The following is a 12,059-nucleotide window of genomic DNA, read 5'->3' as shown; positions in this document are numbered from 1 at the left end:
TAGTAAAGCTATGCAGCCAGATGAACATTGAGACACAACTGATTCAGCCAACAAGCAGAATATATTAATGCAATAATATGTAATCACCTTGTCTTGATATTTACAGAAAATTAAGGCCTGGATGAAATTTGTTAAAAATTCAGCTGCTAACACAAAATGCTCACATTTCATCAGTTTGGGAAGGGTATTGATCTTTTGAATACTTGTTTAGTACTGAATTATTACTTTATCTTTTTAAAACTTCCATGACTTTCATTAAAAGGGCTGCCAGATTAGGCTGTAAACCATTATCTACTAATAAAAAGAATAAAGTTTTTTTGGAAAAATACAGTCAAATATCTGTACATGAGATTTACCAATTTACTTTTTCCAGACTGAAATAAATTATTTTAATGCAAGTAAAGATGAGAAAAATTAGTCTATGTAAAACCAAAATCTTGTCAAAACCAGTTTGAAAAATAAAGCACATAAAGATTGGGAAATCAGAAGCTCTTATCAAAAGACTTCAATTTCGGAATTGCTATGTAATAAAAAGTAGAGCTAAATAATGTAATGACCAAGGTGATACAAATAAATATTTCATCTTACTTGTCCAGAGCTGTGCTGGTAGGCATGCTTCTGCCAAATCCTCGGACACCCATCTGACAGAAGTATGGAATGCAAGACAGATTGGCAGCAATTATAGCCAGTGAATCTGATGCATTAACAAAGAAACCATTTTGGCCAAGGATCATGTAGCGGTCCTGGAGAAGAAAAGAAATTTAAAATAGCATCCTAAATTCCATGTATCGAGGACACCCAATTTCTTTCCGTAGATCAAGTGGAGGTAGAGAGAAAAAGGCCAGGTTTTGGGCTACTCACATCCCTTTATGGGCAGAAAAATTTACTGCCATCATTCTGGAAGGTTTATAATTTCACTATCACACCATCACTCCCTCCTGCCTTGCAAATCAAAGCTCCAGATCAGATTATAGCTTCTGCCTCCTACATGTCACTTCAGTAGCTCTGCCAAGAGAATGCTTGTGTAGGAGAATCTTTTTTGCCAATGACATGCACTGTGATGGGAGTAGGAGAGCGTTTTGTGTTTACTGAGAATAGAAAACAGCTTTTGTTCTTCAGAACCTTTTAATCTTTCTCCCACCTTGCCAGGGGAGAAAGTTCTTTTGTAATACATAGTTTTTTATTATGCTGATAATATGACATTAAAACATTAAAATAAACAGATAATCATAATCAGCATAAGCATAATCAGTGCTTTATTTAGCTAAAAATCCCTTAATTCATGATGTTAACCAAAAAAGGACTTAATGTTGTTACTGTTTACTGTGACAAGTCTGTATTATATATATGCTGTCTGCTCCTACCCAGGGAAAAAAGTGTTATACCAGCACAAGACATAACCAGCCCCATATTTAAGTAATTCTCATCCTGACTTCAAATTCTGCTTGATTTGCAGTCATCTGCAGAGAAAAATTATAACATATGTGTCTGATTTATGGGTTGCAAATGTTACCATCTGTATCTGAAAGTAATACCACTTTCAGCTTCAATGGGTTACTGAAAAGCAGATAAATTATATTACACGTCACATATCTGACCCCAGACAAAACAACAATTAATGTGGAACCTCAAGACAGATATAAATACTTACTCCATCAGCATCAAAAGCAGCTCCAAATCCATACTCGCCACCTTTCATAGCCTCCAGCAAGGCAGTTGCATATGTTAAATTTGGATCAGGAGGCTGTCCACCAAAATCCTCCAGAGGAATACAGTTGATGGCAGAATTTGCAGGAGCTCCCAGTTCATCACACAAGATTCTTCTCACATAGGGTCCCATAACTGTGAAAACAGAAATCTGCCATGCAATCACAAAAGCGTATGCTTGACATTCAAATTTTTCACAGCACTGTGGACACTGCATACAAAACATACTTTCAGCAATTCTATACATCTGTCCTTGCAACAACCCCCAAAACTATTATTTCACAGAGGAGTATGTGACTGTCCTCAAAGTAAATAATTAATCAGCACGAAAATAATCAATTCTACGTGAAAATGACAATGGTGAAAGATTTCTGAGGGTTTTTTTACCCATTATTAAGTAAAGAAATTATCATACACATAAAGGAGTTTTTCTCACTAGAATATAAATAAAATGCTATTCTATGTGTCTAAATAACATGTAGTAGAAAGGAAAGTAAACAGTAGGTGAATACATACAAGAAATACACCTACCTTTAGATTCCAATTCATGTGAAAATTGCAATAGATTTGTCCACCCAAGGATTTTACTACATTTTATTTGCTACCATGCAGAGAATAAATTAAAATTTTCTCAAAACTAACTCCAAAATACTTCTTTATTTTGTTAAAGATATGACCAACTAAAACACTATGCTGTTATATACCGTAATTATTACATGTATTTGGTGACTAAAAGGTCACTACCTGAGCACTCTGCATCCCTTATGCAGGTGTGAACAGGTCACTCAGAGGTAAAACATGCATAAGTAACTGCTATCTCTTTCTCCTTTCTTACTCCCAAATCTTGCTAATTGGAGCAGCTGAGACCTGAGGTAAAACTGTGTGAGAGAAACTTCCTGAAAATGTAGATGCTAATACTGTAAAATATACCATGATTCAGGTTCTTATCTAAATTGAACTCCTGTCAAATTACTCTTTTTTCTGCCACTGTTACCAGTACCAGTGTGTACAGCCATAAAAATACGTTCCATTTGTATACACTTAATCTACATGTGCTTTAAATTATAGATATCCATCTCTCCACCAAAATGCATGGTCATGAAGCCAATTCTGCCACCTTGCAAATAAAGTAAACGAACTAAGTCCTTTAAAATGTTTGTGATGCATCAGTTTCTCTAACCCTACGACAGACTATACACGTTTTTGACAACATGTAAAAAATTCTTAACAGTCAGTAACAGACCTGAACATAAAAGCTCCTAAGTATTTCAGTAATATTCTCTCCAGTATAGTAGATGGCAAGAGGCAGTGCCTTCCTCACTGCTCCCTCTGCATTGCTCAAGGACACCATCTGCCCTTTTGACACAGCCTAGCAAAACTGGGCTGGATGAAGAACACTGCTTGGATGCAGACTATAATCCTTGGCCACAGTGAATTGTATGTTCAAACTGACTGTGAACTCACCATGGTACTTCAAACAGCAATTATCACACTGTACGAGGTAAAATGCTTTACGGAAGTTTTCTAAGTCTATCTAGCTCCTTTTTTGGGTCTGTTTTTGTAATCCCATTAAAGAATGAAACCTGGTCTGCTGGATTTAATCTGTTTTCTGTCAGATAATGTTGAACAGTCTTACTTGCACTCCAACCCTTCCACTCATCTGCAGAAATCCTTATTTATATACTCATAATGTAGCCTAAAATAGATCTTATCCTGGTCTGTGTTTCCCCAAGCTGTGATACAGCTTGTATTTTTTTAGTATCAGCACACCACTGATCCCCTTGCAGTCTTCCATGACACTTTCAACTTGTCCACAGTACTATGAAATTTGTTCACTTTTAACATTAGTGAGACAGAGGTCTCAGCTAACTCTTTAATTTATTTATTCAGACTTAACTAGTTTTATACCATTTATCATTTCCTCTTAGTAGAGACTGCCTTGTAACCTCCTTGGTCACTGGACACTGTAATATACCTCATCACCCTGTCATGGCAAGATTACCTCATCCTGCTTGCTTCCAAATGCAGAAAGAAAACTTTTATTGGAAACATATGTATTTACTTATTTATCAAGTAAGATAAAACCTCTTCGCCTAGTAAGAAATCTAACCGGTCGTTAAAATTGCCTTTGTTGGTAGTGTAAGGTTCAAATCCTATCTTACTAGCCTTAACTTCTACTACATAAAAGTCTAACATTTATATATTGTTATTTGGAAACCATTGCAGTGTACAACTTTTTTTTGGGAAGCTATTTCAGTGTACCTACAGTTTTGTCCCAATATACTCAAGTTCCTACCTCCATTCATGGCATCAATCCTTATTTTAATCTGATTGGGTCCAGTCAGCAAATTTCTGATGGCATTGAAGTCAAAAATACTTCGAAGGAGATTGAGGTAGATTTCCACAGAATCCACAATTTCCACTAGAAAAATCACAAAGAAAAAAAAAAAGTGACTACAGTTCACCTAAGCAAAGTTATTTCTTCCAGCTCTCTTCCACTCAGCTGAACTAAAATCAGAGCACACAATGCCTATATGACATGGCTTTGCTTAGAAGTACACAGCAGAAAAGTCTAAGGCTCCCTCTGCCTTCAGTGTGGCTACTATCAAGCTTTAAGCCTTGAAAAGATCAGCAGTTTCACCTGCCAAAAGACTGCAGAGATAATGTAAGTTGACAGCTTCTGTTTCATTGAAGGCATTAATGATTGTATGTTACATCGAAGTAAACTATAGATCATTCACTAAACCACTGAAAAACTTTGCAAGCTAAATAGGTTTATTCTCAGAGGAAAAAGATATTCACAACAATTCTGACACCAGAGATTCTACTCTTTTATCTGACAACATTGTCTATCTGCATCATTCCTTCAGGAGAGACATACAACCTATTCTAAATTTTGGCATCAGGAGTACCTGTATTCAAGTTGCTGTAGATGGACAATAAACTATACTTTTGCATTGTAGAGCTCATTGATTTATGAAAGTTAGGCTCAGATATACATCTCTTTTTTGCTAAGGTCTTGATAACTTGAAATTTAAATTCACAAAAGCAGAGCACTACAATTTTTCCAGTTATTTTGGATGTAAAACATTAAACAAAAATGAATTAATGAAAATAAGTCTGTCATAATGAAAGCAGTAACCGAACAACTGTCAAAAGCCATGCTTCTCAGTCATCTTGGAATGAATTACTTTTCCTGATTAAATTAAAAAGCATATGTTATACAAATGTCTTTTCATCTGGTTAAATAAGTATCTTGAAATATCTTACTTATAAGGCAAATTGTAAATATTTTAATGTATATTGTATTAGATTGTATCTATATTGTAAATATAAGTAAATCATACTTAGAATCTCATCCAATTTTGCTCAGAAACACTGATCTCACACTAATGCTCTTCTTTAGAGTAACATGAAAATGATACAGACGTTTTTTGAGCCTGAGAAGAACACAGAGGATAGATTGTGACAATGTTTGAAGAAACAAAAAAGGGTTCTCAAGACTGAAAAACAACCCATAGAACCTACTTAAGAAAGAGTCAATTCTACGGTATATGCTGAAAGTTTTAAACACTCACCAAGATTATATTATTTCATATTCTCTATGCTCTGCTCCTAACAGCATTTTAGTAGGCCCTGAGCTTTACACATATGAACAAATGCAGCAATTCTGGTGGAGCTGCTCACACATGTGAAGATAAAGCACATGAAGGATTAAAGCTTAAAAATTATTTTAAGTCCTGCAAACACGACCTCAGTTGTTCCAACACCTCTGTAGCCCTGATTCACAGGAGCTAGTTTATACAACTCAAGAAAAAGTAGAAGTTTCAAATACATTGGATAGTGTCTTAAATTACTTTTTAGATTATTTTCATTCTTTCTCCACCTTCAATCTGCACTCAAATCTGTGTAAATTGTATTTATTCATGCATTTATAAGCCAACTGCATTGCTTCAGTAGGGTAGCTCTACTGTCTCAGGTTGATGCATTCTTGGAAGATGTGACTGGAAATTATTTTTTGTTGTAGTTTTTTTAAAATACAGAAAAACTGCAGCTACTTGTATGCACTTTTATACATATCTGGGGGGAGGAGTACCTCATTTTCATTTAAAAAATACTATTTGGAGGGATTAAACTGTTTGAAGATGAGAATTTAATACTGTACCAATTCTCTGATTCCAGAGTGGTCCTGGAGTTGAATTCTCTTTGCTTTTTGTTTGCCTAAAAAAGCCAAACATCTTATTTGCAGTAAAATAAAACACTCCAGTGAAATAAAAATTTAAGAACATTTTTAAAAGAAAAATTTTATTTCTCAAAATTTAAATTATGTCAAAATGTGAAGTTTGGGTGGAAAACAAAATCACTTTAATTCTAGGGCATTAGGAATGCAGAAAAGTTCTTGAGGCCATGGAATTTTAGAGTATTTGAAATATATGAAATATATATAAAGTTTGAAATACATGTCAGGACTCCTTAATTTGTTTTTGACTTCTTCCAGAAAACAGCTGTGTAAGATAATTTTAAATCAATTGTAAGCATAAAAGTATTCACTATGCCTAAAATTAAACATGTGCTTAAGCAATCCCTTTACATTTGGAGTCATTGGATGTACAAATCCCACAGCTTTTCAGAAAGTGTGAGCAAAACTGAATAAACTGAGAGTCTCACTTAATCTTTTGTCAATTAGACTTCAATAAGCAAGCCATTCCTAGACCAAAAAGGTTTGTGTTTAATGCTTAACTACCATCAAGCATAAATTTGGCAAAGATACTTGGCTGAAAGATGAGGTCTGATGCACTTTAAAGTCTGTAACCCAGACTCCTAAAGTGCAAAACAAATATAACATTTATCTATAAATGCACACAGCACTGGACACATACAAAAGGAGTCAGAAACCATGGTGCAGTTAGAAAACTATGACCTAACTGCTGTCACAGAAAGATGGTAGGATGAGTTACATGACTGGAGCACTGCAGCTGGGGGCTTTTCAGAAGAGACAGGCTGTTTTTTTCAGACAGACAGGAGGGGTGGGGGTGTTGTGCTTAATATTAAGGAAAAGTCAGATTGTGAAGAGCTTGATAACAGCCATGAACAAACTGAGACCCTGTGGGTGAAAATCAAGAAGCAGATCAACATAGGACTCTTTGTGGTTGGGGGTCTACTACAGGCCACCTGACATGAAGAGTCTCTTGATGAGAGAGACCTATTGCTTTATTTAAAAAAACCCAAACCCCACCTCCACTGGAAACCTCAAACTTCACTGCAGTCTCTCCTCCAGGTTTTCTGGAATGGTGTCTAGCTGTTAGAATCATTCCAGCAGCTGCTTTGATTTTTCAGATGATATATGACAGACCAGTGTCATTCACCTAGCCTTCCTTAATGTCTTTGACACTGTACTGCATGACATGTTATCTCCTAATTGGAGAGACACAGATCTGATGGATGGACTACTCAATGGAAAAGGACTTTGCTGGATGTACACAGAAAGAGTGTTGCGGTCAATGATTCTGTGTTCAGGTGGAGGCCAGTGAGGGGTGCGTTTCCCCAGGGGTCTGTCTTGGGACCTTCTTGGGACTGTCTTGGGACCAGTCAGTGCCCTTTAGTATCTTTATGAATGACGTCAACAGTGACACTGAGTGCTCCCTCAGGAGGTCTGCAGATAACAAAGCTGAGCAGCGCAACTGACACAACAGAAGGAAGGGATGCCATCCAGAGGGACCTGGACAAGCTTGAGCAGTGGATCTACGAGAATCTCAGGAAGTTCAACAACTCCAAGCACAAAAGTGCTGCATCTGGGTTAGGGCAGTTCCAGACACAGGTACAAAGTGGGAAAAGAACTCATTGAGAGCAGTCCTGCAGAGAAGGACTTGGGAGTTATTGGGAATGAAAAGGGATGACCCACAGACCAGAGAGAAACGTGTCCTGGGCTGCAACCAGAGCAGCGTGGGCAGCGGGGCAAGGGAGAGGATTCTGCCCCTCTGCTCTGCTCTGCTGAGACCCCACCTGCAGGGCTGCATCCAGCTCTCATGTTCTCTGTACCAGACAGACATGGACCTGTTGGCCCAATGTAGTGCCACAAAGATGATCAGAGGGATGGAAAACCGCTCCTGTAAGGACAGGCTGAGAGATCTGGGATAGTTCAGCATGGAGAAGGCTCAAAACAGCCTTATAGCTGTCTTTTAGTATAAGGAAATTCTTATAAAAACCATCTCAAAACAGGCAAATAGGGTTATGATAAGGAGGAAGGGTTTTAAACTGAAGGAGAAGAGATTTAGATTAGATTTTAGGAAAAAAATCTTTATGGTTAGGGTGCTAAGGTACTTGAACAGGTTGCCCAGAGAAGCTGGGGATATCCCATCCCTGGAAGTGTTCAAGGCCAGGCTGGATTGGGCTCAGAGCAACCTCATCTAATGAAAGGTCTCCCTGACCATGACAGCAGGGTTGGAACAAGATGATCCTGAAGGTACTTTCCACCACAAAACATTCTGATTCTATAACACCTTGTATTTTGACAACTTTTGGTAAAGCATCTTGAAGAACTAAAGTCCTGCTTATATAATTACTTGTTATAATTCTGCTGCAATACAAATATTTAGACTTAATGGATTTAGCATAAGTACACACTGATACCTCGGAAAGGTTTGAACTTGTTCTCCAGATCGAATTCTTGTCTTCCTAGGCGTGATAAATCAACTCTGAGATCAGGACAAATGGCATATTCCTCCAAGGTTTTGCTGATTTGATAGATTTTTTCTGAAACTATGTCTGGAGCAGGTCCTGTAACAGAAAATAATGTGGTGGGTCATTTCTTTTAAACAAAGACTTCCTATTTTAAAAATGAGTGCTACATTTTTCTGAATATATCTGAGTTACTATGGAATAAATAAAAACAAAGTACTGTGGTAAATAAGGTCTGTTCTTTCATTACAACACAGGTTTAAAACGTTCGTCAAAAAAATAAAAAATGGAAATACACTGCATTACTCACAACATTTTGATTCACATAGAGTATTTTAATCAATTATTATCCAGGAGCAGGACAGATGAGGTAATCACAGTCATATTTGTTTGGGCTTTTTGGTCAAAGACTACCTTTTTTCAATTTGCATGGAATCTCAACACAGCTATTAAAGGAAAGCCTGTTCTTCAGCAGCAGGTTCTGGTGTTTCACAGGACTTTCTGCAAACGTACACCTGTGAAAATCGGACAGCTTGGTGCTTCATATTTTTTCATTAGAAAAAAATACCATTTTCAGAAATCTTACCACATTGACAGTGGTGCTACATTGCAGCTTCCCTCCACTACCTGAATGAAATTTATCTTTCTTAGAATTCAAAACACCTTAATTGCTCAACAATTAGCAATTACGATCTTGATAGCTTATGTCATTCAGAAACAGAAAACACATCTTACTTGTGAGCTAGTTTCATTGCTAAAGCCTGAAAAATGGGCTTTATTTTCAAAGATTTACTGTCAACTAAATTAAAGTTGCAGGCCTGATGCGAAAATTACTAGATTAACTACACCATATGTGGTGCAAAGGTTGAGCCTGAGTTGCAATTGAGTGTGAATTGCAGCAAGTCCTTTCTGGCTTATCTGACTCTGCACAGCTGATATTAAAGCTACACTTCTACTCTAAAAATTAATTTTTTTTAATTCCCTTTGTTGTTCTCTCTCCTCATCCAAAATGTCTTTGAAGGCTTTTTCAGCGTGAACTTTCCATTCCTCTAGCAATTCTGCTATATGCAATGCATTGCCATGTAAGTTGGTGTCTTCCATCTCAGATGCAGTGTACCAGATGGTCCAAATCAATACAATAAAAACTAGCTACTTAACTCATCATTTAGCCTACAAAATTACCTCTTACTCATCTAATCCAGACCCATCCAAAGGGTGGGGACACCATTAGCTATAGATCTTTCTTGATACATGGATATGCTGTCTACTGACATTTCCAGCTAAGGAGATCCCACAGAGCCACTCTACAATCTCTTCTACAGCTACAGAAACAAGCCACTTCAGCTCGATCTGGATCTGCAAAATAGACTGAGCAAGCATATAGAGTAACTATAACCTTCCTAGGAAGGTTGGGGTGCCTAAACACTGTATTAGCTCAAGCACCTTGCCTAATACCTAACCCACATTTTCTCAGCTGGAACTTAAACCAGCTACTTCTCTTCATGGCCCTGCTGATTAACACAAATAATTAAACCTTGTGACCTGTGTTTGAGGAGTGTTTCATATATAAAGCTTAATGCCTTTCTGAATTCTCATTAAAAGGGCAAAGCATGCTAGACAGACTGCACCACACCAACTGTTACCCATTTATCAAGCAGATTTTAGATGCATGTGGTGTTTTAAAGTTTATAGAGTGCTAATGCATCTAACGGTTTGGCTCTGGTATATGTGTGCTGTGACCCTGGCTTTCTTATTGGCTGACCTAACATAGTCCCTTTATTCTCTCTGAGATTCAAGCCTATTCTGTTTATAAAATCACTCATTTAACCATGCCCATTTTTCAATTACACAAGAGAGAAGGGAGAAAGCACCCCATCTCAAGTTCTCCCACCTTCAAAATGGGGAAGGAAACATTTTATAAGCACTTTCACTTCATTTTTTTCAGATGGAAAGCACTCTACATGTGTGAGGTATACAAGTTGTCAGCAACCATCACATAATGTTATGTGTACACAGATCTATAATGAAAAATATACAGAACCTATAAAATACCTACATGTGTTAGCTGTCAATTTTGGAAAACAAGACTTTAGCTATATACAAAAATTCCCTTATTTAATGGTGGAATTGCAGTGGTAAAATGGTAACATTCTATACCTGGATAAGACCAGTTACTTCCTGGGTAAACATAGGAAGTACTTTTTTCTATGCAAGACAATAAGTTATACTGCTTACAGCTTTAAAATAAATGCCAAGACAAGCAACACAGGAGTGTGAGAAAAACACAGCTCCCTCATAGGCATCTTTATAAAAGGATCAGAACTGTTACGGTAATCTGGATGGCTACATAAAGGACTATAAAAATCAGATGGCAAGTCTGTTGTTTATAGAAATCTTACAGCTACCCCAAGGGCCTCAATGAACATTTAAAGCTTATTTTTCAGACCCATGTACACAAATACACTTATATTATTGAAAGAAAAAGAGATGCTTATGTTCTTCACAGTTTTAACAAAGCAATTGAAAAACACACAGTTACAGTTCCAGCATACCAAGATACAATGTTGTAGTGTCTTTAAAAACAAAATACCTCCATTGGCAACTTCAAACTTGACTCCAAATTCTCCTCCAGGTCCCCCAGGACTGTGGCTAGCTGTTAGAATAATTCCACCAGCAGCTTTGATCTTTCGGATGATACACGAAACAGCAGGTGTGGATAAGATCCCATTCTGTCCAATAACCAATCTGCCAATCTACATGGAAACAACAAGCCAAAGTACTCTGAATAGTACTAATTTTTGAAAATTAGTATATAAACACACACACAATAGGCATATATGTACAGGATAGAAATGGTGAAATCTTGGTATGAAACATACTCTCTTGCAGAGAGCACAGACAAAAAATACCGTAACCTGGCACATTTAGCCCCAGTGGCTTGGGTATGACAGTAAAGCAAGTGCACAGCAATGACAAGGATTTTCAAAGCTCTCAAGCATAACACTAGGGTATCATCCTGCTACCAAAACTTGGCAGGTAACCCCACAAATCAGCAAATCCTCTCAGGTATTAGTATAGTTTAGGGATGACCCTGGATGTATTTGCAGGGCTGGGGCTTTAACAGAAAGAATGCAGAAAGAGAATTGACTTTCACAGAGCAGCCTTTCAGTTTAACCACGAGTATCACTCCACATTAGGGTCTGCAGTCTCTTGTAGTTACACTTCCATTGCCGAGACAACCTTGGATGTCCTGCCCCATAGAAAGCACTGCTCCTCCTTCAGCTATCAGTGACTCCTTGGCTATTCCAAACCACAGGGTGTGTTTCTCAGGACACAGCTGAGCAGGGGAAGTTCCCACCATTCTTAAAATAAAAAAAAACCTTTCAGGCGGTGTTATTAAACACTGACTCAATGTGCTTGGTATTATGTGCAGTTCCACTGCAAGGTTCCAATTTCAAAACCATGCCTTCATCCCCTACGCAGATACTACAGTTTCATCTTAATATAAATAATCTAGGAGCCAACAAGAAATGCATTTACAAAGAAATACAAGAGAGTTCAAATTTCTGGGGAACACAAAAGGAAGACGCAAAAAACGAAGGGGAGAAAAGGAGTTTATGTGTCACAGATGAGAACTGAGGCAGCTGCATATGGAGCTTAAAAAGATATTGTCA

At 37.4% G+C, this 12,059-nt stretch overlaps 1 protein-coding gene across 1 annotated transcript in view; it reads right to left on the bottom strand.

The window, feature by feature from the left end:
• Nucleotides 1-12,059, bottom strand: part of PGM5 (phosphoglucomutase 5) — a 70,264-nt gene that overhangs the window by 52,215 nt on the left and 5,990 nt on the right. Inside the window, exons 2-6 of the mRNA XM_086866666.1 lie at nucleotides 10,976-11,138; nucleotides 8,338-8,484; nucleotides 4,004-4,129; nucleotides 1,652-1,842; nucleotides 589-743 (exon numbers count right to left, since the gene is read on the bottom strand). Coding sequence (XP_086722792.1) covers nucleotides 589-743; nucleotides 1,652-1,842; nucleotides 4,004-4,129; nucleotides 8,338-8,484; nucleotides 10,976-11,138 — 782 coding nt within the window. The remainder of the gene's footprint in view (nucleotides 1-588; nucleotides 744-1,651; nucleotides 1,843-4,003; nucleotides 4,130-8,337; nucleotides 8,485-10,975; nucleotides 11,139-12,059) is intronic.

The sequence above is a fragment of the Cyanistes caeruleus genome, chromosome Z (genome assembly GCF_971803275.1).
Source record: "Cyanistes caeruleus chromosome Z, bCyaCae1.hap1.1, whole genome shotgun sequence".
In the NCBI taxonomy this organism is placed as follows: domain Eukaryota; kingdom Metazoa; phylum Chordata; class Aves; order Passeriformes; family Paridae; genus Cyanistes; species Cyanistes caeruleus.
The sequence above is the reverse complement of the archived record's forward strand: the minus strand, read 5'-3'. Positions and strand labels throughout refer to the sequence as shown.